This window comes from Pundamilia nyererei, unplaced genomic scaffold (genome assembly GCF_000239375.1).
Source record: "Pundamilia nyererei isolate P.nyererei 1_Seehausen unplaced genomic scaffold, PunNye1.0 scaffold00009, whole genome shotgun sequence".
NCBI lineage: Eukaryota > Metazoa > Chordata > Actinopteri > Cichliformes > Cichlidae > Pundamilia > Pundamilia nyererei.
Window position 1 is genome coordinate 4,031,727 of NW_005187410.1, and position 26,732 is coordinate 4,058,458.

At 41.1% G+C, this 26,732-nt stretch overlaps 1 protein-coding gene across 2 annotated transcripts in view; it reads right to left on the reverse strand.

Annotated features, from left to right (window-relative positions):
- Nucleotides 1-26,200, reverse strand: part of lrp2a (low density lipoprotein receptor-related protein 2a) — a 52,979-nt gene extending 26,779 nt beyond the window's left edge. For both annotated transcript variants that reach the window (XM_013908376.1, XM_013908375.1), the window contains exons 1-36: nucleotides 26,043-26,200; nucleotides 20,924-21,031; nucleotides 20,500-20,622; nucleotides 20,101-20,217; nucleotides 19,571-19,681; nucleotides 19,321-19,434; nucleotides 19,116-19,232; nucleotides 18,424-18,567; nucleotides 18,191-18,310; nucleotides 15,652-15,780; nucleotides 15,159-15,328; nucleotides 12,526-12,749; nucleotides 11,892-12,098; nucleotides 11,602-11,804; nucleotides 11,318-11,458; nucleotides 10,922-11,125; nucleotides 10,161-10,353; nucleotides 9,020-9,145; nucleotides 8,771-8,901; nucleotides 8,427-8,564; nucleotides 8,039-8,320; nucleotides 7,662-7,901; nucleotides 6,094-6,213; nucleotides 5,528-5,644; nucleotides 5,055-5,435; nucleotides 4,702-4,716; nucleotides 4,153-4,401; nucleotides 3,366-3,577; nucleotides 3,097-3,281; nucleotides 2,770-2,998; nucleotides 2,459-2,636; nucleotides 2,191-2,319; nucleotides 1,272-1,438; nucleotides 917-1,060; nucleotides 712-821; nucleotides 66-243 (exon numbers count right to left, since the gene is read on the reverse strand). In XM_013908376.1, coding sequence (XP_013763830.1) covers nucleotides 66-243; nucleotides 712-821; nucleotides 917-1,060; nucleotides 1,272-1,438; nucleotides 2,191-2,319; nucleotides 2,459-2,636; nucleotides 2,770-2,998; nucleotides 3,097-3,281; nucleotides 3,366-3,577; nucleotides 4,153-4,401; nucleotides 4,702-4,716; nucleotides 5,055-5,435; nucleotides 5,528-5,644; nucleotides 6,094-6,213; nucleotides 7,662-7,901; nucleotides 8,039-8,320; nucleotides 8,427-8,564; nucleotides 8,771-8,901; nucleotides 9,020-9,145; nucleotides 10,161-10,353; nucleotides 10,922-11,125; nucleotides 11,318-11,458; nucleotides 11,602-11,804; nucleotides 11,892-12,098; nucleotides 12,526-12,749; nucleotides 15,159-15,328; nucleotides 15,652-15,780; nucleotides 18,191-18,310; nucleotides 18,424-18,567; nucleotides 19,116-19,232; nucleotides 19,321-19,434; nucleotides 19,571-19,681; nucleotides 20,101-20,217; nucleotides 20,500-20,622; nucleotides 20,924-21,031; nucleotides 26,043-26,112 — 5,826 coding nt within the window. In that variant the 5' untranslated portion in view covers nucleotides 26,113-26,200. The remainder of the gene's footprint in view (nucleotides 1-65; nucleotides 244-711; nucleotides 822-916; nucleotides 1,061-1,271; nucleotides 1,439-2,190; nucleotides 2,320-2,458; nucleotides 2,637-2,769; nucleotides 2,999-3,096; nucleotides 3,282-3,365; nucleotides 3,578-4,152; nucleotides 4,402-4,701; nucleotides 4,717-5,054; nucleotides 5,436-5,527; nucleotides 5,645-6,093; nucleotides 6,214-7,661; nucleotides 7,902-8,038; nucleotides 8,321-8,426; nucleotides 8,565-8,770; nucleotides 8,902-9,019; nucleotides 9,146-10,160; nucleotides 10,354-10,921; nucleotides 11,126-11,317; nucleotides 11,459-11,601; nucleotides 11,805-11,891; nucleotides 12,099-12,525; nucleotides 12,750-15,158; nucleotides 15,329-15,651; nucleotides 15,781-18,190; nucleotides 18,311-18,423; nucleotides 18,568-19,115; nucleotides 19,233-19,320; nucleotides 19,435-19,570; nucleotides 19,682-20,100; nucleotides 20,218-20,499; nucleotides 20,623-20,923; nucleotides 21,032-26,042) is intronic.
- Between the last annotated feature and the right edge of the window lie 532 nt (nucleotides 26,201-26,732).

The following is a 26,732-nucleotide window of genomic DNA, read 5'->3' on the forward strand; positions in this document are numbered from 1 at the left end:
TTTAAATAAATTTTAAATAATTATCAGGATTAAAGCACCTTAGAGAGAGCTAAGTAAAAACCCACCACGCCAGTGCTTGTTACAGCCCAGTATAACTTGTTCTCTCGGATGTCCACAGTAATGAACTCAATGTGATCAAGATTGTTTGTGAACAGGGTGACGGGGTTCAAGCCATCCATGTCTGCAGATGCCACCTTGGCAGGGATGCCACTCTCGGTTCCCTGGTCTGTCCAGTACAGTTTGCTTAAGAACATGACAGACAGTGTCAGCGTCTGCCTTTGCAATTTAATCACAGATGCAATACACATGCATATCACGTTTAAAAAAATTTAAAAGTTCTAGCAAAACAGAGAAGCACACTGTTATCGCTAAATGTATACTGTTTAAATATGAGGCGCAACAATATCAGCATCTACAGCAATAACACACTTTCTAAGCTGAATGAACTATCTTCCATTTGAGAACTCATGACGATGAAGTCATAGAGCAGAAACTTAATGAGCACATAGTGTCTTCATGCGGGAGTAAAAAATCTTAGAAATATCTTGTGCTTGACTGCACACTGCTGGGGTTTTAGAGTGCAGTGTAGTATTCAGTAACACAAGTTGAGATCTCTCTAGAGGCCGAGCAGATGGCAATGAGGAGGCTGTTAGAGCTCAGTAGCTGTGTGGTTGAGCGATCTGTGCCAGGACTGTGTTAAATAGGGCTTACCCACGTGCTGGGTCCACGGCAATGCCAACAGGACTACCAGCGCCAGTTGGAGAGCCGTTATTCGTGATTAGAGTTTTCCGGTACTGTACCTCCCCTCTCAGCTTTAAGACCTTTGCCAAACACAAAGAGGTGCAATTATTGTGCTGCACAACTGCATTGCAACACTAGTTTTTTTTTTTACTGAACATGGCATTATTCGTTTCACCTCAATAGACTGTGTAGCTGGATTGGTGTAGTACAGATTCTCTGTTATCCAGTCCAAGGCCAGCCCAACCGGGGAGCCAAGAATGGCTGCAGGGGCAAACTCTGTCCTGTTAGTGCCATCTGACTTCACCCTGTGGATCTCACCCTGAAGGAGGACAAAGACAGACATATTAACCTCAGCATGAGTCTGTATTATGTCTTCTTAGCAAGTTTATTGGCTTTCTTTTTTTTTTTTTACAATGAACCCTTATGACATGCACAGGATGTCTCTACACAACACTTGAGTTCCTTATTTACTTTTGGGAAAAGGCATAAAGAACTATAAAGCTGTATAGTATTTCTGCACAGTCACTTACTGGGTGCTCCACCCAGTAGATGGTCTGTTCATTGTCATCAAAATCGACATCGTAGCCATTTTGAAGCCCAGCGACAGGAACCATGGCATCATTACTCTTGTCATCCGGGTTCAGGGAAATGCCATAGATGATGCTGTCTCTCACAACGACCAGGAACGGATCCTCAACTAAAGATGGAGTAAAAAAAGCAAAAAACATTAAAAAGACATTAAACGTTTTTTTCTACAGTATGACAGCAAACCCAAAGCAAAAAAAAAGAAGAATACTTTTAAAATTATTAAACAAATTCCAAGACAGAGCTCAAAAGATTTGCCCCCAGGATGCTTTCAGTGCATGATATCTGGTGCAAATTACACATCCCTAGACATCCCTAAAAAACCCTTATCTATAAAGAGGATTGACTGGTGAAAGCTGGTTGCACAATCTGATTTGCTTTGTCATCACAGATTAAAATCAATGAATGCTTGTAGGGCATTTTCATTCTTGGATAATCGCTGGCCTCAGGGGGAGACTGTGTCCTGTTTGGTTTGAATGGGTTGAAACCTGAGATGAGTTAAGCTGGTGACCTAACTAAGACTCCTTGAACACTGAATTAAAGGTCCCTTGTCTTTTTAAGACCTTGAAAGACACGCATATGATTCTTAATATTTATAACTGGAACAGCAGTTTACAGGAGAATCTAAATGGGAGACTGTTGACAAGTATCTGGATCGTTCAGGTTAGTGTTTTCAAAGATTTATTCTCTTACCAGCATTGAGATAGCTGCAGATAAAGCATGAAAGCGCCATCCTTTCTGCTGTAGCAATAACCACAGCTGATGAAGACCTGAGTATTTCAACATATCTGCTACATCTGATCTGACTTCCTTTTTCATCAAACTGAGTGATGAGTGTTTTCCTCCATGTGGCAGGGCGCATACCTCTGGTGCAGGTGATTTGGTCCGCTGCCAGCATCCAGCCTGAGGGGCAGGCACACGAGTAATACCTCGGTCCCACAGCAGACAGGAGGCAGATATGAGTGCAGGAGCTCCTCAAGCAGTGATTTTCCCCTGCAAGTTGTCAAACAACACATGCACACAGACAGAATCCAAAAAGTCAGGTTCTCTCATCATGTGGCCAACAAAATGGTCAGCATCAGCGGATAAAGATGAAGCAAAGACTAGATCAGGTTCAGTCTATTCATCATACCTGCTGGTTGCCTGGCTGGGTGCACTGCCACCAGACCCATGGGCTGAGGGAGGTTGAACAGCATCACTGTCTGGTTCTCCCCATGCCACTTATGAGCTCGCATCACACGGTTGATGTATCTGTCGGTCCAATACACAAAATCCTCAAAAATGGTAATTGCGTGGGGGTGTTGCAGTACCTTTTCATAGAGAGTAGCAAAAGAAAAAAAAGTGTGTCTCACACATGCTATTCAGAAGAAAACTGATTATTAACATAAACGTTATCATTATAGATGTATCACTAGCATAAAGTCTGCTATCTCATACACTCACCAGGTCACTGGCCAAGACTTGCTTCCTGTTGTTGCCGTTATAATCGCAGAAGTCAATGAAATCCAAGTAGGCATCGGCAAAGTACAACAAATTGTTTGGGTAGTCTATGGTTAGACCATTAGGCCAGTACAGTTTGCTGCTTATGATAACAGTTCTTTGCTTTCCATCCATGCTGGCCCTCTCGATGCGGGGGTTCCTCCCCCAGTCGGTCCAGAACATCAGGTGAGCACTAAAAAAAAGAAACTCTCTTAATATCAACTTCTTTGGTGATGAGAAGCTGTGACCATAAAATACAGATTAAAACACACAGATCCAAATTCTTCTCACCTGTCTCTCGGGTCCAGCACTAGACCTCGGGGGTTGGTTACATTTTCACTCACTAACACAGTTCGGTGGGTGCCGTCCAGTTTAGATACTTCAATTGTCTCCAGGACGTAGTCAGTCCAGTACAAGTTCCTCCCCACCCAGTCCACTGCAAGGCTCTCTGTCACAGTCACTCCACTGTCGAATATCTGTGCATTAGAGACTCATTCTTAGTTAATGTGCTTGACGGTCAAATCTGACTTCATTCAAAGCTGTTTGCAAACTACACTCACCACGACTCTGTCGCTGCCATTTTTGTGAGCACTCCAGATTCTGTCCTGGCTCGTATCAGACCAGTAAACCCGCTCAGTGACTGAGTCAAAATCTAGGGCGACAATGTTGCGTCCATCTCGAACAAGTGAGCGGACTACGTTGGGTTGGGTGGTAATGTCATCTTGTACAATTTGATTCCGACTTGCCACCAACAGGAAAGCCTGACGAGAATCTATAAACATGAATCAAAATCCCTGTTATCTATTTTTCAGTTTCCATTCTTGTGCTAATAAGAGGACTTATCAGCTTTTGTGTGCAGACCAAAACCATACAAAAGATGGTTAAATAGCCCCTACTCAAATGACAATCCTTTGGGAAGGAGCTTTTGTCCAAATAAGGTCCTATTGTATTGCAAAGTCTTTCAGCGGGTTATCTGTTGGGAAGAGGAGCTCATGTCAGGCACGCTCCCCATACACAGCCCTTTGTTTGTGATTATGTCCTAATTACACTGGTGATGGGCAGTGAGTGACATACATGTTATTTGCCTTATCCTATGAAATCAGAGCAGCAAAGAGAGACAGGACAGAAGAAAAAGAGTGTCAGTCTTGCAGTCTAGGGCCTAAGCTCCCCTATTGATGTGCCTCCCTACAAGAAGAAGCACAGTGGAGAAAGTATGTGCTGTATAGGCAAATGACTACAAGGCTGATGATCTGCCTTTTTCCTACTTTTATCCATCATGAGATTATGGATAGTTTTTAAATGAGGTGTATTCAGTGCACAGAAGGTTTGAGCTGTATCCATCCTCACCTGATGCCTTGCAGGTACGCTGGTCTGCTTCAAGAGTGTAACCATCCTGGCAGTGGCAGCGGAAAGAGCCTCTCTCATTAAAGCAGTGCTGGCTACATAGTCCAGGGGGATTACACTCATCAATGTCCTCGCAAGTTTTGGAGTCATTGCTAAGCTGATAACCCACAGGGCATGTGCACTGGGCCCCAAATGGACCTTGGATACATCCATGGGTGCAGCCAGCATTGTTGTCTGAGCAGCTCTCCTGATCTGAGTTAAAAGCAGGGAAAAGACAATTAAGTACTGGGAAAAAAAAAGTCAATTAGGCCTTTAATAAATATGCAGCAATCTAATAATAAATTTTTAAAAAAGCAGTCACTACATTAATTAGGTATCCTCAGAAATATTATTCTGAGCCATAACTATTTTTATGCCTGTTTGTGGTACATAATGAATAAACATCTATATAACTATTAAAACACTCAATAGAAATGCTGCATCTGTTGAAACATGAATCAAAACTACAACTGCAGAATTTCTAGCAGTGATTGAGAGTTTGCTTGTTCCTACCTGGCAAAGGTTCATCTGAAAGTTGTGAGAAGGGCAAGAAGGGAAAATCACAGATCATTTTCAAGTTAATACAGGACAAATCACATACATGCTTGATTTTAAAATGAGAATACAAAGACAAACCGATGGCATTCAACACAAAATTTCTGTGAATTTAAGGCCCTCCTGCTTATAGAAAACAAGAACCAGAAAATTGTCAAATTAAACTAAATCAGCTGAGAGATTGATCCTGTTTCGCCATGTGATGTGAAAATGTAATTGAATTTGGTGAGGCCAGACTCAAAAATAAAACAATTAAGTGCTGATATCCAAAGATTACGGTCTAAGCTGAAGAAAGCAGAGAACAGACTTACTGCAAAGGGGAGACTCGTCAGCACCATTGGGGCAATCAGGAGTGTTGTCACACACTGTGGTGAGGTTTATGCACACACTGTGACCGGGACACTGCCACTGCCAGCTTGGACACCGGAAAGGTGGTGTGGGACAGTCTCTTTCATCACTCATGTCTCTGCAGTCGTTGTCCCCATCGCAAATCCAACTGCGGAGCACGCAGTTTCCGTTATCGCAACGGAACAGCGAGGAAGGGCAGGTGCGAGGTGGGCAGGCGTGGTGCTCATCACTGCCATCCTCGCAGTCTGGATGACCGTCACACTCCCATGAAGATGGGATGCAGCTTCCGTCTGATTGACACTGAAACTCACTCTCGTGGTGGCACATCCCTGGGGGCCTGGTAGCTGAAAAAAATGAAAATACATTAGCAAGCTAAATAATTATGCAGGACTTTGCTAGTATAACCTCTGACCACTGGAAGCATTTAAATACTTACGACAGTTCTGCTCATCTGAGCGATCGCTGCAGTCAAAGACTCCATCACATCGGTAGTAGGAGTTGATACACTGGTGACCCCTGGAGCACTTAAACTCATTCATAGTGCAGTTGTATACTGAAAAAAATCCAGCCACATACATTAATGCTGATATTTTATATTTCTGAGCTTAGCTATTATGCATATAGATCAATAAATTAAGAAGCTTGGGAAATGTTTGTTGAATATTAAAGAGGATACTGTAATTCATGAATGACCGAACAAATTAATTAATTCCTTATAGGGAAATGGGCTGTATGAATAAGACACCAGTTCATAACAACTTCTCAAAGTAAGCGACCAGGCTGCAGCAAGTCTACAATTCGATCTTTAGAAGTCAAAGTGATCTAGTGAGCAACTAATATTATTAGTTTTATAACTGCAGGCAAAATGAAATTAAACTGATTTTATCAAACACGCACATGTGCTCTAAACACAATGCTTGGCACACTGCAAGTAAGCACCACACTAAACCAGCAAAGTTTATGGGGCTAGCAACTCTGTGTATAATCTAGAACGCTACTTACTGCATCCCTGCTCATCCGCCCCATCCACACAGTCCCTGTCTCCATCACAGACATAATTAGGATCTATACAGCGGTGGTCTGGACACTGAAACTGTCCCGGATGGCACGTGTTTCCCAGATCTGTCAACGCAAAATGTTAGAAAAAAACATGAGCCTGTGAGTTCATCTCCTACATTAGTGGGCAATGCATATAATAATAGTGTACAAGTCTTAGCTTAAAACGATGTTATTTTTAAGAGGAAAAACAACCATGCTTCTTCAAAATCTAATCAGTGGCAACGTGCAGCGAGTCCACAAAAGAGTCAGTGTTCTCCAAAGAAATAAACAGGATCTTATTAGGGAACTTGGGTCTGGTAGGGAGTTGATGTGCATGTTGCCTGAGGAGTTAAATCATTAAAATAATATTCATAAAATATTAATCTTCTCTAGCCTAATGACTAGCTTTAACACACTCACACACACACATATATAAATGTAAAGAAAGTTTTTTCAGAGGACTCTATGCAATCCTGTGAAAAACTAATACAACCTCACTGGTTCTATATATACTAAGAGCAAATAGCAAGCAGGTGCTGCTAATCTAATGCACGTAATTAACTGATTATTAGTGAGTATCAAAGGTTTTGCCAGATTGCTCATCTGTTGCTGCATCTGCTCATCTGTTAACACAATGCTGCAATCTGCCCAGGAGTGGAAATCTCATCAAATTCACCCCAAGGTGAGATCATAGAAAACTTAGAGAAATACAAACACCCTCCCCAAAAAACAATAATTACATCTCAAACTCTACAGGCCTCACTTAACAATTTAAATGTTATATTTCTTGAGAGTATAGTTAGAAAAAGACTGCACGAGTGTGGCTTGTATGGGTTCCCAGGAGAAAGCCTCTCCTTTTAAAAAATGAACGTGGCGGCATGGTTTAGGTTTGCAAAATTGCATTTAAACACACCAAATATTTTTGGAACATTTGTCAGATAGATGAAACCACAGTGTAGATGTTTGGCCACAAGGCACAGAACCATATTTGGGCAAACCAAACACAGGATACCAGTACAGACATCTCCAGCTATCAAGCATGGTGGAGGAAGGGTTATGAATTGGGCTTGTTTTACAGCCACAGCTCTCACCATCTTTTGGTCATCGAGTTTAACTACAACACCTCTGAAAATCAAAGTATTCTAGAGTCAAATGTGACAGCTGTCTGACAGCAAAAGCTTAGCTGAAATCGAGCCATGCTACAAATCAATCAAGCAGCAGATTTACAACAGCATGGCTAAAAAAGAATCAAGCTGTTGCAATGGCCCAGTCACAGTCCAGGCTTCTACCTGACTGAAATGTTGTGATTGAACCTTAAGAAAGCTGTGCATAAACAAATGCCTGGAACCCCCAGTGAAATAAAGCAACGATGTAAAGAAGAGTGGGCAAAATTCCACCACAATTAGATGAGAAACTGATAAATTCATACAAAAATCAGTTACTTTCCCGTGTGTATTGTGTTGAGATACCATGATAAATCTCTAAGCAAATCCTATTTATGTTAAAGTGTTAGCTTCTTTAACAGCACTTACGGCAATCAACTTCATCCGAACCGTCGACACAGTCATTATCAGTGTCGCAACGCCAGGTGTGTGGGATGCAGCGGTGGTTGGCGCAGGTAAACTGATTGGCAGGGCACGTTCCAGGCACGTGTGTTGGGCAGTTGATTTCATCGCTGTTATCAAAACAGTCATTTTGCCCATCACAGCGCCATCCTGCAGGCACACAGCGCTGATTGGCACAGGTGAACGCAGAGGGGGAACAAGTGGTGTCTAAAACAAAAGAAAAGGTATCATCTTTAATTTAAACCATATTAACATCAGCTGAGTAAAAACCCAAAGGCAAGATTTTTTGTAGGGTTTATGTGGGATTATATAATCAACTAAATTAAAGAGAAAAAATGCATTACTATTAATGCCACAGTTGACTTCATCACTGTTGTCATGGCAATCATCAACACCATCGCATCTGTAGCTGTTTGGGATGCATTTGCCGTTGCCACAGGAGAAAGAGTTGGCCCCGCACTGCAGTGTGGGGGGCTCATTGGAAAGGTCCTCCACACAAGCCCGTTGGTCTGGCGACAGCTTCATGCCATATGGGCAGCCACACACCCTCTGCGAGTCTGGGGCTGGGAAGCAGAAGTGGCTGCAGTCTCCATTAGGATTTGCCGGCCTGTTGCAGAGGTTGGAACCTGAGAAGAGGAGTGGAGGCTAATTAACAGGAATATGACTGACAATTGCAGGCTGAGGCTACGCATGGCAAGCGGAGTGAGAAGAACAGTGAATAAAGGTACTCACCAATCTGAGAGTTGGAGTTGAAAGATTTGACATGCATGATGCCGCTAATGCCTCTTCTGATAATGACCATCTCCCCACCGTCGGTCTTGCGCACACGTACAATGCTTCCCATGCGCCAGTCAGTGAAATATGCATAGCCTTTAAGGGACAGGATAAATGGAGCACAGCCACAGTTACTTCATCTTTCACCAACAATGTACCTGGTGCACCAACAATTGTCCATTTAACATGATCATCACCAAAGCAAGACAAGACAGTTTTTAGTAATCAAAACTCACTCATCATTTAGATCGAATGTATGATATTGTACTAGATAACAGCGTAACTTAAAGCTGATGCCTAACCTTCAAAAATGGTGAGACCAAATGGATGGGAGATCTGGGATATGCGGTCCAAAGAAAGTCTGTTCCGTCCATCAAAGTTGCTGTGCTCTATTTTGTCAAAGAAGGCATCCACCCAATACAGACGCATAGAACTGTGAGGACAGCAAAGCAAAGAAATATCAATTTACAATCAACAGCCACATTGAAGCTAAGAGTGGTTCATAGGAGCAACAGTTTATGGGTAAAAAAGAGTAATGGTATATTGTTCACCTCCAGTCGATAGCTAGGCCATTTGGCCAACCAAGAGTAGTGTTTACAATAGACAGCGCATGTGACCCATCACCCCAAGCTCTCATAATCTTCGCTGGCCGGTACCAGTCAGTCCAAAAAATATACCTGATGAAGAAAATGAATAGCACAACATATTTAATTCAGAAACTCTCCCACTTAAGCAAAACCATTAAACTGCATGACATGTTTATCTGAACTTTTGTCAGCGCAGAGCATTTTTGTTTATTTGTTTGTTTGTTTAAGCCAACTTCTTAGTCTTCATTACGATACTGCCTTTCACATACCGGTAATCAGCTAATCTCAGCTATTTGGCACAGGGGCCTTATGACTTTGAGGCCAAAGGAAATAACAGCTTGTCCTAAATAATCATTCTTTTTAATCAAGGCAGAGTTTAATTTGTGGATACTTTATGAATGGGTGACCAGGGACCGCACTTTGCATGGGACTGCTTGGCATTTTTATGCCTCCTAGCTGTATGAGCTGTATATAATTTAATCTTTAATTTCACATGGGGGACAATATGACATGAAGAGACACAGCAAATGTGAACTCTACAGATATGGTGCGAATTTATGTGAACAGCAGCTGAATGCAGTTTTTACAGTTACTAGTATAGAAAAAGGCAATATATTAGTGCAAGAACATTAGAGCATAAGGTTAGATGGACAAACTTGTAGTTTTAAATTTTCCTTCAGTCCACTGTAAAGCCCTGGCAAAGAGAAGATGGAGGCATTTCCCAATCATGTTCACATATGGCTTCTTCTTTGCATCATAGAGTTTTAACCTGCATCTGTGGCTGGTACAGTGAACTGTGTTCACAGACAGTGATTTATGGAAGCTTTTCAGAGCCATGCAATGATTCCCATGATAGAATCATGCCTGTTTTTAGCACAGTGCCACTTGAGAGTCCAAAGTTATCAGGGTTATTAGCTATTTTTGGCCTTGTGCACATAAATTTCTTCACATTCTCAGAATGTTTTGATGCTATTATGCACTATAAATGATGAGATATTCAAAGTCTTCACAATGTACCTGGTGCATGTAATGGTGAGCATGAATTTGCTTTAAGGAAAAACAGACAGAAAAATACTAACAATTCGTTGATGTTAAAGTGATTTACCCAATAAGAGGATGCACCACAATGGCTCTGGGGTTATTGAGGTTACGAATGATGGCCCTCCTGGACTTATCAGCTAGCTTCATGACGGATATGCTTCTATATCGGGGGTCAGTCCAGTAGAGGTTCTTTGAAATCCAGTCGTAAGCCAGGTCCTCCACTCCGTCTACTCTGTTTGCTGCCAGTACCTCCCTGCCTGTGCAGATCAAAGCAGTCAGAGCACCGTTTAACATAGAGATGAAAGAGGAACACATTTAAATAAATAGGCTGTCAGCTTCCATTTTCCTCTTCCGGACCGGACAGAAAAAACTAGAGCAACTCCAAAAACAACACCCCTGATCAGAGCAGTGCTGTTTCTTTCTTTCTTTTTTCCTCTGTGTGTGTGTGTGTGTGTGTGTGTGTGTGTGTGTGTGTGTGTGTGTGTGTGTGTGTGTGTGTGTGTGTGTGTGTGTGTGTGTGACATAGTAGCTACTTTCACTTCATAACAAAAATTCTTGGTCCTTATTATTTCTATTTTCAGGTCTTTAGGCTGATATCAGTTATATGAAATATGATCTATTTTACACGATCTGTGCTCCTGTCGGTTCCCTCCCCCATAGCAGCAGTTGACCCTCTTGAGCACCCCCTTAACTCCCAGGGTCGGCCTGGAAAATCATGTGGTAGAGCTCCACGCTAGGAAGGCAGTGCAAACATAATAAGGCTATTATGTTTTTCATTTTCTATGCCATATCTTTAGTTTAAATTCAGCTAGACAAGATGCTCACCTGTCCCATCCACCTTCTGTTTATAGATAATATCTTTGGCTGTGTCTGAGAAGAAGATGGCATCATCCTCAGCACTAAAATCCACTCCAACAAAGTAGGAGGGGGATCCAGTAACAGGGAGAATGATGTCCTCTTGAGTAGAGAGGTTGAAAGGGATCCCTCTTATAGCCAGCTGGCTGGAGAACAGCAGAAACTGTCTCACGGCTGTGGGTTTGACATCAGCAGACAAGATTAAAGAAAACGGGCATTAGTGACACAGAGCTGAGTAGAAAACAGTATAAAACTCATGTTGATTTCTGTATACACACTATTTGTGGCATTTTAAACCAAGAAACATACTAAAGTCTGCAAAAAAAAAAAAACTTGCAACAATTAAACACAGAAATAATCTCTTACCTAAACATCGCTTGCCATCAGCATGCAGGTCGTAGCCCATGCGACATTTGCAGCGGTAACCCAGTCCTCCATTGTCACTCCTGTGGCTCAGGACACAAATCTGCTCACATCCACCTCTGTCTACACTGCAAGGGTTTGGCACTGGACACAAAAGAAAGCAATCCAGGTTACTGGAAAACTTATATAATCTCGGTAGACTTATACTTTACATTAGTAGGAACCATGAGAAGTATGAGCAGCATCAGGACCATCATAATGAAGATTTGTTTCTCTGATGGTCTTACCTTGTGGCTGCTTCAGCTGATGTATCACTGCTACTCCATGTGGGGTCTGAGATGTTCTGTAAACCACTTCAGAGCTTCTATCTGTAAACTTGTTGGCTTTCATCACAGCCATCTTGGTCCAGTCCGTGAAATAGACATTGTGCTCAAACAGACTGATGCCAAATGGATGAGGGATCACAGTACCTCCGTGAACCACTGTTTTTCTATCAGAAAAAACATTAGGGATGTTTATCTATTAGAATATATAAATGAAAAATCTTACTACTTGTTGCATTTGATTAAGTATTTACCTATGCAAGCCGTCATAGGTTGCAGTTTCAATGTAGTCATAGCGGCTATCAACCCAGTAGACGCGCTTAGCTTCTATGTCTAGTGTGATACCAGCTGGCCAGCCCAATTTACTGCTAATGATACCATAGCGGTTGGTTCCATCCATGAAGGCCCGCTCCAGGCCCGGTTGTCCATTCAGTGACTCCCAATCTGAGAAGAACATATACCTATGAAAGGAGGGGAATATATTGAAGTGGGATTATTAGATCACAGCTTCTACATACAAAAAGTACAGCACATGTATTGTCTAACAGAAACTCCTACAAAATCTTTAAAGGATTTTCCTCTTTTAATTAAATCCAGCATCTACAGAATAGCTATATGTCTCCAACGTGGGTGGCTGTACATTAATTTAGGATAAGCAATTTCTCTGTAACCACCTGGCTCTCCTTCCCCCATGAACTCAACTATTGGATTACAATAAGGGTCATCACTTATATTGCTCCTCACTAATCCACCCAGGGCAATCTGCTAATCTCACCTGCCTCCCCCCCCCTCCACCCCATTATTCCATGCCAATGGAGCACGACAGATACTGAATGTGGGGATTGGGAATGGAAGCACAGATGAATGGAAACTGGGAGATGTGCTTACCCGACAGTGGGGTCCACCGCCAGTCCTCTAGGGTTTCCGAGGTTTTCAGTGATGAGTGTGACCCGGTTACTTCCATCAAAGTCCACCATGTCAATCCTGTTGACGCTGGCCTCCACTACATACAGTTTATTGTTCACCCAATCCACTGCCAAATTCTCAGGGTAGTCAACTGATACATTTAAAACCACCTGCATGTTGGAACCGGCCATATCCACGGAAAACACCTGTACACAAAAGATGCCATTGTTTTCAGAATATTAGTCTTTAGGTGGTCACGCTTTACGAAAAAAATATAGGAACATTTTATAGGCTTCATTCATCTGCTTTCTAGTGAATCTAAATATAATGCTTGTCCAGTCTCATTAAAGTAAACCCTAATATTAGCTTTATTTTTTATTTATGTATGTATTTTTAAGACCATAGGCCCAAGATTTTGTCTGTCACCACTGAAATTAAAGCCAGTATGAATGTGGATTGCATACTGGCATACAGTTATAGCTTAAAGCTTTGACAAGTAAGTATTTAAGTGCAATATAGAACAGTCAAGAGTCAAGGAAGCATCAGACAGTATGTTTGCTTATTTAAGTTTTCTGGCTTTTGACATTTCTGTCAAGTTTCTGTCTCCCATTACTATGAATTCAACAGATTTTTGGAAAACTTGACAGTGTGCAGGTGGTTAGACGGGCACTGCTTTTAGCAGCTCTGCTTCATTTGAAACAAGATCCACACGTCTTAAAAGCAGGATTTCAACTGACCTGTTTAAAGAGAAACTGAAGATGTGGAAATAGCCTGGTAGTTTAACCTTTCCGGTTGCATTCACATGCCCTGTTTGTGCTCTCCCTACTTTTAATCGGACATGCTGCCATGGAGGTGGCTAATATTCACAGATGCCCAGTCAGCGGTAAAGTCATGTGAGAACGTTTTCACAGGACTCTGTGTAATACTGTGAAAAACTAAGTACACTTTTGCTGCTTACATAGGAATCAAGAGGGTAAGCAACAGCCAGGTGCTGCTAATCTAATGATTATCTGATCATCAGCACGTGTGAGCGCTTCTATAACAGCAGAAGCTTTTTCAGTTTGCTGGTCTGCAGCATTCAGGTGTGTGTTAACACAATACCACAATCTTCATGAGAGCGAATGCCAGCAAATTTACCCCAAGGTCAAACAGAACAATACTCAAGAGCTAAATCTCAGACTCTACAGGCCTCAGTTAGCATGTTAAATTTAAAGTTTATGACAGCATAAACAGAAAAACACTGAACAAGTATCAAGGCTCATTTGGAAGGGTTGCCTGGAAAAAACCTCTTCCCTTGAAACACAGTAGCATCACTGTTCGCAAAGGTCCATCTGGAGACCAAAGCAGAGATTTTGGCCATAATATACAGCACTGAAAACACAGCACGTCATGTTATTGCTACAACAGGAGGCTCTACAAGCTATTTAATCATGGCATAGAGCCCTGTGAAACTCAACTTTTTCAAACAAATAATTGTTCTAGCTTTAGAGGTGAGAAGTAACAGAGAAAAGAAATATTTAAAAAACTGTACTTAAATAAAATTAGAATTTCAAATGAATTAATTTGAAGTTATTAATCCCCTAAATTCATCTAACAGCTGTAGGTAGTGGTTACTTTAAAACAAAGAACAACTTTAAAACCTATTGTGACATAATGACTGTATAATTAAGCTACTTAAGCAATCTGACACCATATTTAATGAGTAAACCATGGTTTTTACTAAGGTACCTGGGTTTTTCCTGCAATGGAAACACAGTAAAGGAAAAATGCCACCTTATCAACAGAAATATATACAGTTATTTCTGAGCATTTGATCAGCAAAAATCTCTATTAGGTTTGAGGAAATGAAACCCTGTCTGCCACAATGTGCATAACTCCAATCATGCTGTGACTAAATCCTTTCTGGGAAACACTGTGCAGGAAAAACTAGCTGCAATGTTAAAATGCGGGTCATACCAGTACTAAAACCCAGTGGTATAATGTAAAAGATTGCATACTGGCAAAGCCTATTTTGATATGTAATAAATACTTTATACACTTTATTTCTTTTTAGTTTACTTAAGTATGGTTTGAAATCTAACACTTTCACTTTATTTTGTGTTGCGACTTTACTTTAGTAAAAGTACTTCCTCAAGCACAGTGTCACCCTTTCAGCTAATTGGCTACAGTTTAAAGCAGAGACAAGCCAAGACATAATCTGAACAAAGACATTTTACCCGGCCAAAGAATCCACATTAATGGACAGTGTCACTGAAAACAAATACTGCATGATTAGATCCTACAGGATTGAATTACAAAAATTGCACTGTGGTATGTGAACATCATACCAGCCTATCAGACAGGTTTCAAGATTAGGCCATTTGGATTCCACTCCATATCTACTTCCCCTTCATTATGACCCAGCCACAATGGGGCCAACAGCTATCCCATTATTATAGTATCAACATTGCTGATATCTTATAGGATGACTGAAAGAATTTGGTCCTGGCCAGCGCAAGTCTAACTCGAGCATTTGCACAAACACGAAATTGGTCTTACATTCTAAAAGATGAATGACTAACACAGAAGTAAAAGCTCAAACAAAACAATGAATGTGACAGTTCTTTATAAAACACCTTATTCTGGATGGTATCCGTCCAGAAGATCATATTAAGATTGTAGTGAAAATCGACTCCCACTGCAATCCCTCTGTTCTGTGAATTAACTAAAGTGCGCAGATTGTTGCCATGGATGTCACCTATCAGCAGGTCTCTCCCATTAGAAAATATCAAGGAAGGGACTCCAGCTGCAAGGGAAACAAAATACAAAACCTTAGAAAAGAACGCAGCCAAATTTTTTACACAGGTTTCTCACTAAAGCCAAAGGCACAGAGGTCAGCCTCTCGGACAACACTCTTTCTATGTTACACAAAGGCTAGAGACAAACTAAAACAACATTTACTACGCAACAATGCACCACAAAGAAACTCGCACAATGTGTGCAGTAGCTGCCAAAAAGGAGAGGTGTCTATGCTAATAGACCTCATTTGGCTAGATCATTCGAACCTTCAAAATGTGAACATTTGTTATGTATGTTAAACTGTTTAAACAGAGAGAAAGTGACACTTACTAGAGGAATCAGCTCTGCAGTATCTGTGCTGCTCCAGGATGTAGCCCTCTCGACAGCTGCAACGATGGGAGCCGATCCGGTCCTCACACAGCTGGTCGCACACGCCCCACATAGAACAGTCGTCAAAATCTTTAAACAGAAATCAGTATCAGCAAGTGAGGACTAAACTCTTGTTGTTTTATTTGAATACACAAACACACCCGAGAGCCAAATCTCAGCCTGGTCTGTTGCGCTTGCAGCTGCGATCAGAAGCTTACATACACTAATCATGGACATGTATTTTGTAGTTATTTTAGGTTTTTAATAATTTCTTTGAATTGTTCTTCAAACATGCTGGTATGATTATAGCAAATACATCTTTATGGATTCTAAAGAATTAGACAAGAATTAGATGCATATATTTGAATTTATTCTGAAATTTCTCTAATCCACACAAGGTCAAAAGTATGCATACAGGCTCAAATATACACATACATTCACTTAGATTGTTTAATAAGTGGTGCTTAAGGTTCTACAATGTATTTTAATTTGAAAGTCTATTAAGTTCTTGGTTGTGATCATGACTTCTAAACAAGTTGCAAGATCATCCGTTTGAACGACTGTATATAAGCACAAAAGACTGAGACAAAGAAAAAGATTGAGGTATTTGGCCACAATGAGAAGAGGAGAAGTAAATGCGAGGCTTTCCAACCCAAGACAACTGTATCAGTTGTCAAGCATGGTGGTGGTAGCATCATCCTCAAGGACTATTTAGCTGTCAGTGGTACTGATACACTGCACAAAGTGGATGGAATAAAGAAGGAGGACAACCTCCAAATTCTTGAACCTCACCTCAGATAAACATCTAGATGGTTAAAATTTGGACACAGTTGGGTGTTCCAACAGGACAATGACCCTAAACACGCATCAAAACTGGTAACATTAACACTCTGGAATGGTCTTCCCTATTGAAAGTTTATGGGCTACACTTAAAATCTGAGTCTTTGCTAGGAAACCAACCATTTTAAATGTATTCTACCATTTCTGCGAAGAAGAGTGGTCAAATTACACAAAAAGCTTATTGATGGTAACAGACACTTATTTATAATATAAGGGTTACAAAGCTATTTCGAAGGCTTTGGGACTCCATTGAACCACAGTGAGAGCCACTATACACAACTGGAAAAACTTAGACCAGTGATGAGCCTTCCCAGAAGTTACCAGCCTACCAAAAGTACTCCAAGAGCGCAGCAAGAACTCATCCAAGAAGTCACAAAAGAACCCAGAACAACATTAAAGAACCACAGGCTTCACATGTCACAAGTTAAGGTCAGAGTTCAAGATTCAACAATAAGAAAGAGACTGGGCAAAACTGGCATCCATGGGAGAAAGAATAAACCCACTCCTCTCACATTTGTCATAAAAACATCTTGACAAGACAAAAGCTTTTAGGAAAATACTCTGTGGATCGACGAAACAAACTTTTTGGAAGGTGTGTGTCACATTACGTCTGGCATAAAACTAACACAGCATTTCAGAAAGGGAACATCATACCAACAGCGAAATATGGTGGTGGTAATATGATGGTCTGGGGCTGTTTTGCTGCCTCTGGACCTGGAATACTTGCTGTGGTAATTGCAACCATGAATTCTGCTGTCTACCAAAACATCCTGAAGGAGAATGTCTGTCCATCTGTTCGTGAACCCAAGCTGATGCACAGGACAATGTTCCAAAACACACCAGCACCTCTGAATGGCTTAAGAAAAACAACCTGAAGACTTTAAAGGGGCCTAGTTGAAGTCCAAACCTGAATCCAACTGAGATGCTGTGGCATGACCTTAAAAAGGTGGTTCATGCTCAAAAATCCTCCAACCTGGCTGAATTAAAACAATTCTGCTAAGAAGACTGAGCCAAAATTCCTCCCTGGTGCTATAAAAGACTCATTGCCAATTATCGCAAATGCTTGATTGCAGTTGTCGCTGCTAAGGGTGGCCCAACCAGTTATTAGGATTAGGGGGCAATTACTTTTTCACACAGGGCCATGTAGGTTTAGATTTTTTCCCCTTAATAATAAACACCTTAATTTAGAAACTGCATTTTGTTTTTGCTTGTGTTGTGTTTGTCTGATATTTAAATTTGTTTGATGATCTGAAACATTTAAGTGTGTCAAACAGAAAAACATTGGAAATCAGAAACTCAAAAACGTTTTCACACCACTGTGTATATTTGAGCCTGTGTGCATACTTTTCACCCTGTGTGGATGAGAGAAAATCCAAAATAAATGAAAACTTGTGCACCCAATCTTTGGTTTTTTGAAGTTGTTAAAGATGTATTCCATATAATCATATCACCCTGAAAAAAACAACAGTTCAAAATATACTCATACTTCTACCGTCACATGACTTGGTGCATCAAGATGTCAACATAAACTACACATGTTTGGCTTTTAGAAACATAGCAAAAGAAACATATTTCTGTCATAGTGAAAAGCATTAAAAAAATCCCAACTCACCCATACCACTGTTTAGTCAAAGATGTTAGTGATAGCTACAGTATCTACCTATACATGTGCGACTGTTGTTGCTGTTGACAATGTATCCAGAAGGACAGGAACAAGTTCCACCATCAGGAGAAGCATGACAGTGATGCTCACAGCTCAGGGAGGCACATCTCCAAATACCTGACCAAAAAAGAAACCTGACTGCTGATATATTCTTCAGTGACACCGTTTGTGAGATTAGATTTCCTAATGTGTACTCAATAGTACACAACACTGGTTGTGTTGATACTAACTGCAGTTGCGTCCAGCAGTGGTGTTCGTTTCATCCTCTCCATCTGGACAGTTAGGCGTCCCATCGCAAAGCTTATCCAGGGGGATGCACAGGCCAGAAGATGGACATGGCCATTCTCCTGGGTAACACTCCCGTTGTACATTATCTGTAGATAAAAAAGAAATTCATCCACTTTGCAGGATTATGCACAGAAAGGGAAAGCAACAATAAAAAACAGAGCTGGAAAAAGTTTTAAAGGTGGTACAGTTGTTAGGAATAGAACAGATATTCAGTGGTTCTGATCTAAAGAAAACTGTGGCTGGGTCATTGTCCGGGAAATGGCTGTCACTTTAAATTGACGTAAAGGAGTGGAGCTTTGAGGGGGGTCACATGGGGGCTCAGAGAGCTTCTGCAGCCCATCCTTTAAAAACACACACTCTTCACAGCCATGTGGAGGAATTCTAAAGCACTTTGGGGGGCTGCACAATCTTGTGCCACAAAGAGGCATTTGAATACCACACTTAAGGGAGCACAGGCATAGTATCACTCTAAGCCAAACCAACCATGGTGACTAAAGATGAATCAGGTTTACACAGCTCCAGTTCTTACCCCTTTCAATGCTATTTGTCCAGCTAAAGTACCAACCCTTCTCATTCTAATTTTACAGATAAAGCAGATAGACGTTGACTGATTTTTTAGCTACTGTATACATACCACAGCCTTTTTCATCTGCATTATCTTCACAGTCATCCTCTCCATCACAAAGCCAGACTTGATGGATGCAGCGGCCACTGGGACAGGTGAAGTGGTTGCCTCTACATGTAGGATATGCTGCAGAGCAAGGGGAGAATAAGACATTTGTTTATCTGCACCAAAATAACTGTAATTAGTGACGGTGACAGCGACGGGAGCCACATACTGCAGTTAAGCTCATCGCTTCGGTCTCCACAGTCATCGTCGTGGTCACAGACGTAGCGTTGAGGGACACACATCCCATTATGACATGAAAACATGCCCGCATTGCAGCGCTGTGCTAAAGAAATCACAGCAGAAAGAGAACAAAAAAGGGCTTGATTTGTTGATTTTGTCATGTTTCTGGTTGTATTTTTGGAAGAAACCAAAACGTCTTTCACTTGATGCATTAGCACCAAAATTGATTGTCTCCTTACTGCAGTTTGCCTCATCAGAGCCATCGCGGCAGTCAAGTATCTGGTCACATCTCTGGGTCCGGTTGTAGCAGGCCCCATTGGCACACCTCAGCTGTGTACACTCGGGATAATCTGTAAAATTAACCCATCATCAGGCGAATGTTATGCATTTAAATCAGCCTGACAACTGTGCTCTTTTCAGCCTTTAACACGTGAAAAGCTCTGTGAATAGGAGGGATAAGAGACTAACATTTAACAGCACCACCACAGCACCAGCAGTTGCCACAGCATTCTTTATGCAATTGTGAGATTACCACCGTGTGCAGTGCTGCGAGTCTACCATGTCGGCACAATAATGGCATAGCAGCTGAACTTCAGCTTGACTAATCCACCAAAGAATCTGCAATCAACCTCTGACAACAAGAAGCATATTGTGGTCCATTCTGTCAGTCAGCGAGCCTCTTAATCTTAACAAATTGATTAAAATGCCACAGGAGCCTGAGATAAAAAATTTAAAAAAAGTGGGGGGAACCACCTTGGAGAAGACTTACGGCAATTTCTCTCATCGGAACCATCTGAGCAGTCTGCCAGACGGTCACATTGGTACTCTCCTGGGATGCACGCACCATTACTGCAGCTGAACTGGCCACTGGTGCATGTCCTTCCAGCTAGGAAGAGATAAAAAAAGTTTGTATTCATCTATGTGCAGTTCAAATTGCATTTTATTGTAGATAAAGGGACTTAAAAGTCATCACCGTACCTTACTTCTGTCCCACAGACTATGTGGGGGGTCATTGTTAATCATTTCAATGTCCAATCCCACATGGCCATAGTTTATGTTTGCAAGAATTCAAATAATTTCAAATATTTCATTCTAAGTATTTTTTAATAAGTTTACTTAATCACTGAACAGCTCCCTTTATAATCTGATAATGATGTAATATACTCACGGCAGTGCTGCCTCTCATCTGAGCCATCCTCACAGTCTTCCTCATCGTCACACACCCATAGGTTTGGGATACACTCGCCGTCACTCAGACACTGGAAATGGTTGCTATCACACGTTACCTGAGCTGTGAGACAGAGCATTTCATTACTTACGCCTCCTGAATGAAATCCAGAAGTACAAATCTTACTGCTGATCAAGTGTATTTTTTTATTACTTATACTTTACTTGTGCTTAGCTACAACCACACTAACGTTACTAATTACTGTACACACAGAAACACTTTATTGCAATATATTTTCATCGATAGCAGGATTTAGTTCCTTCCACTACCGAAAGCACTCACATCTAACAAGCATCGTACATGAAATATTAAAACCTTAGCAGGCATCATATTGGCAAAAAATGCAATTTAATAAGTAACTCACGGCAGTCGTGCTCATCAGAGTCATCGACGCAGTCTGACGTCCCGTCACAGTGCCAGTCACCGGGGATACATCGACCTGTCCCGCAGCGGAACTGCCCCAATTCACATCCTGCATGCAATCACAGCTTGAGTTCAACTTAAGCTTTTTTTCCCCAAAATGTGCATTCTATGTTAAATTTCAATTTTAGTTGTATTCCTGTTTGTCATCCTGTCCAAAACAAAACATAAATAAATACAAATAAATTATGAATCAATTGTCTTTTATATATGCATTGAAAAACAGGCCATGGGGAGGGAGGGTAGGTGTTCTCTGATATAGTCTGTTGCAAACAGCATTGATGAGCCTTGGAGACAAACGTGCCAGCCATCCAACCGACAGTTACACAACCTTCACTGCGCTCTTCCCAAGCTTCCTTTTGATGTTCTCACTGAGGGGCAATGGTAGAGATAAGGTACCATGGCTCTACCTTCCCTGACGTTTACCAGGAGAGATTGATTCAAGCAGCATAGTTCAGAGGCAGAGCACTCCATCAGACCCCGTTCAAATAGGAATGTGCAATTCTGATGGGCTCTTTGACAGCCTGATTTATGGTGCATGCTTTTCCTGTCCAGTCAGAAATGTAATTAGAATAAATACTGGTACTGGGTGGTACCGCAGCCATTTCAACCCAAATTCTTTATGAGAGGAAGTGTGAGGTGGTGATTGGTGGTGCATGCTCAGGGTTGGGGGTCTGTCTCTGTCCTGTCTTATCCAGCATTTTGAAAACAACGTTCCCCTTTGATCAAATACCTTCTTGAGAATTTTTAAAAATCGAGAGTTTTTATCTAAAATCTAGGGCTTTAGTAACCTATATCATGCCTTTACAATTTCACAATAATGGTTTCGGCCACAAGGAAACATTTTTATGGTGCAATTCAGCTTTAACTGAGTGAAAAGGTGTCTGCAAGGTCAGAAAAGCCAGTGGGCAGTTGAGTGATGGTACTAAACGCTATTTAAAGGAAACACAGACTATATTTAGTGCCAAGAGTTTATCATTGCTTTGAGTTATGGACTATTTTAATGATAGATTGCTTCTAAAGCAGTTGTGTGGTCACTGCCGGTGCTTCTGCACTAAAATAGTTGTGTAGGTTGCCTTCTTGTCTCCAATTAACTGCTTTACAAACAACTCAACAAAAAAAAGGGCCACATTTTTAACTCTGCCAGCAGCTATCCAGGAAGCAAACCTTTTTTCCTGCTCAGTTTACTAATGATAAAATTGCTCACAAACTTGCTCAAAGGAGGTCGTTGTTACAAGTCAATAATCCTGGAGGTTTCAACTATAGCATGGAAGAAGCGTTGGATGCAGGACACAAGTAGCAAAAAGACTAAATCTATTAAACAAAAACAGCATATATACGCTGATAAAAAGAAGTGTTGTCTGTGCAGGACAACTAGGAGTTTCAAAAAGAGAAAAAAGAATGACAAATAATAACAAAAATATATTGATTGCTATTGACTGTGAAACTGGACGCAATCCTATCAATGTAAACATCTAAAAGAAAGTGATTTTTCCAGAAAAAATGTTTCATTAAGACTTACATAAGAATATAATCGTGATTTATAAGTAAGTACACTTTAAGGTGACAATTTTTATTGTGACATGATGCTTCACTCGGGAACTTTTAAGCAAGTAGCATGCTGCTTACCCATTGATGCTTGCCAATTAGTTATCTAATGATATTACATGTAACAATGCTTAACTCAGGGAGGGCAAACACTTCTTTTATAGCCTTCTGCTTTGACTACATCTTGCTGGCACTACATTACATCATTTATCTGAAATCAGTTTTCATGCTGAAGATTTACTTGCAATGAAGTTTTTTAACATTTATGTATTTCTCCTTATTTACTTAAAGAGAGAAGTATTTGGAGTACTTCTTCTACCACTGAAATAAATCTAGAGGTGTATAGACGCTATAAATGCACACAGTGACACCTTAAAGGCCAGTATGCCAGGAAGAAACCAATCTACTGGATGCTTTCAAATGCAGCCAGTATTTCCTGACAGCATTACTTCTGGGAATGGTGACAGATACCGTGCACTGATGCCGAACCTTTAACAGCACTATCTTGTGTTAGGTTTCTTCTTACATTCACAATAGAACATTTTTCCAAATCCTTAAATTATGTTGTTAAACTGAGAAAGCCAGTCAAAATTAAGCAAGGACAAAGCAAAGGTCTTATTAAGAATGCTTTTTTTAAGTGAGTGTGTGTGTGTGGGGGCGGTGATGATGAGTGTTTTCTAATGAGAGTTTTAGCTGAGGCTTTTCTGTAATGTTGTTGTTTTCCTTTCCCCTTCCTTCTGGCTTTGTCTTTTCTAATTAGCAACTTAAACCCACAGAAGGAAAGAGCACTGCTCTGTCTGAGGATGAGGATAAGAACGCCCGACAAAGAAGCGCACGAGTGGAATTTTCCTCCGAATGAAGTCCTCCAAACGCCTTAAATCCCTCTGTGAAATTACAATGGCACAACAGAGGTGTGAGCAGTGATGCAAACTCGTAACTCTGAAGTGTCGTCCTAAAAAAAAGTAGAGGAAAGTAAGCCTTACAAGCTGCAGAACCAGAGAAGAACATACTATATCTGACAAAAAGAAAAAAACTTGTCTGTCCACTGCTGTTGTGAAACATCTCTTTCTTGTCACATGGGGTATGTCAAAAGAAGTCTTCACGCTTTCATCAGTGCCGTCTTGTTTTGGTGCAGCCCTCTGCACTCAATGGATGTGAGCGGAGAAAAGTTGAGAAAACGTCTGCTGGCAGCATGAAACGCTGTCAGAGCGAAGTGCTGCTGCCCATTTCATATGGAAATCAATGCAGCAGAATGCAGTCAATTGCCAAACAAGCGACTTTGGCTCTTAGTGCTACACTCAAAAACGTCTAAAAAAAAACAAAAAACGAGGCAGCTTTGGCAGTGGCATGTGAACAAAAGGAAGGCATAAATAGGGCGAGGAATAAAGCCTTGGTCTGGTTGGAATCGAGGAATGCTCAGCTTTTTGATGCATGCCCCAACAAAACAGTAAGTGAAAGGAATCATAAATTAAGTTGTCACAACCCAATAACACAGCTACTGGACATCTTACTTCTCCTCTACGCTGTGTGTCACAGCTCACGAAGCAGCTGGTTGGAGGCTAAACTCCATCCTTGGTGTCTTTAACGTGGACTTTAACGGGGGAGCTACCAAAAGGATTTGCTCTCAATTTGTGTCAACTGTGCTCCAGTTTCTCCCGCAGTGTTACTGTAGCATGCAGACTTAGGCTCCTACACCGGAAAGACGCTTGGCCACGGGCACAAGGTTTAAGGTGCACGTGCTGGCTGAGCTTGAAAAGTCTCGAAAAGTTTCAACAAGAAGGAAAACATTTTTATTGACGTCATTACAGGCTGGAACTAAAAATAGGTTTCAGTCTGTAATCTGTCTTGCAATTTGCATGTTGTTTACTAGTATATTTAAATAAAAGCAATTTATAGAGCTATTAAAATTTGCACTATGCGCCTAATAGGCTATTAAGATTCCCTGGTAAATGATAATTGGAGATAACAGCTCAACTTGCTGACAAAACACATCCAAAACAGCAGAAATGGCAGATAATAGTTAATAAACCAACACCATGAAATCTTCTCAAACAGTCACGTTAGCTATTAATGCCAGTGTAAGCATTCAGTAGTAGTATCAAGCTCAAGGCCTGGATAATGTTTTCCAGAAGGTCCTGGAAGAAACAGTTATCAAACTAAAGGATTTTTGTGGAGGATCAGGAAGAGATTAGAAAGTACCCTGCCCCCCTCACAGTAAAACAAGCCATCACCAATCTTATATTCTAAGTGACAAAGCAGGCCAGGGAAGCCAAGGAGGCAATGTCCAGCAATATGGTTTAACACGGAGTGGTCATTCATAAATTCAGGTTAAAGATAAATAAATAATATTTAAGCAGTCAACTAATCCAAGCTAATGATCGACATGCACAAGCTGACTAAGTGTGCTGGACGTCTGCTGTTTTTCTCAAGTCATCATTTTGTGCCCTTCAGCTGTCATCAGCAAAATTCATCTTCAAGTTGCATGCAACTGCCAAGATTCAAAGGAAATGCCAAGTGATTTTTTTTTTTTAAATGCTACAGTCTCAGTTATACGGTACAGTTATATTGTCTTTGTTTTTTGTTGGGTTTTTTACATAGACAGGCCCAATTTTCTGCCTTTTAGCCAGTGAGGAAATAGGTCTAGGATATTTCATAACAGTAAATAAAAAAGCTGTAGCATTGACCTCACTTTAGGTTTATTTAAAAAACAAAAAAACTTGAAACTGTTTCTCTCTTGGTTAGAAATGATTCCTTTCTGCAGCAGCTGCACTGTAATTAGTTGCTTGATTCACAGTAAGAAGCTTACATACTAAGGGTTGAGCAAAAAGAAAGCAGATTACAATTTGAGAAGTAAGATCTTAGCCGTGTTCCTAACACAACAGACAAGCATGAGACTGTCACGTATAAAGAGCAGTGTGTGAGCTTTTTTTTCATGTGTGTGTGTGTGTGTGTGTGTGTGTCTCTCTCTCTCTCTTGCATTAGAAAATAAAGCTGGAATCTGAGCCGAATCGGTGGGTTTGCAGCGTAAAATCTGCTCCACTGAATGAGACTTGTACCAGTGGGCCACAGTCCTCGCAGATTGCCTGTAAGTCACATGCTCTTTTCCGTTACCTAGCAACAGTAAAGCTCAGGCAAAAGTTCCTCAAGATAACTTCCAATCGGTGTGAGGAAGGCTTTGTGCTCAACCTTTAAAGTAATACTATGTGTAAAAGCATTTAGCGCCACAGACAGAATTACTTTACCTGGTGGCTAAATTAAAAATAAATAAATAAAAATACAGTATCATCCTGAGTGCAGGCACTAAACCAAAGGCTTTTGAATTAACAATACTATTTCCACCTTCTTTTGCTCTTTAAATTCCATCAAATATGATTGATTTTCAGTTTTCTCATATTTTTTTCCTATGTGCAACAAGTGCAGTGCAGCGCAGCAGTTATGCAGTTCCTCAATGAGTCATTCAGCTAACATCCTGTGTGGACAGAGAAAAAAAAGTTTAAAAAAATCACAGTACTTACCTTCAGAGTGGTGCCATGTAACACAGCATATAAGGACAAAAAGGAGTTTAAGTAGCAGTGCTCTCCACATCCTGGCTGGTCCGTCCAGCTCCGCTGTGCAGATGGAGGAGCTGTAAGGACTGGGGCTGGGATGCTGTTGCTTTCCTCTGTCTTTCTTGGCCCGCTAGTTGATGAAAAGGGGCGTGCACAAAGGCCAGGACAGCCGCTCCCCCAACCCAGCCTCGGCCCTCACGATAAATCCCTCTGGGCTCTGGAATCTGCATAATGCCGAGTAAGGTCCGACTCGTCCCAGTGCCAGTGATTTTTCACTCTCAGCGGGCTATCACTTTGATTTAGGGATTGAAATGGGTGCCTACTGGTTCTTGGGGGGAAAAATAAAGAGTGGGCGACTAAATAAAAAAGCATGCAACTACAACAAGGCCTTCTAGGGCGTCCAAGAAGGCCCAGGCAGAGAACTTAATCCCAGTATGGTTGGTTAGAGCCCGAGCAAGGACCATGTTTCTGGCACATATGACGACAAACATGCACTTTGTTAAGAGTCTTTGTAACGGTGCTTTGCAAAAGGAGGTCAAACGATTATTAGATTATCTAATGGTAAACTAACGGAATTATGGTGTAATGATCTCCCTAAAATAAAAATATACAAATTTAGCGCCACGGAAAAATGCAATCATCAAAAAAATAAAAAAA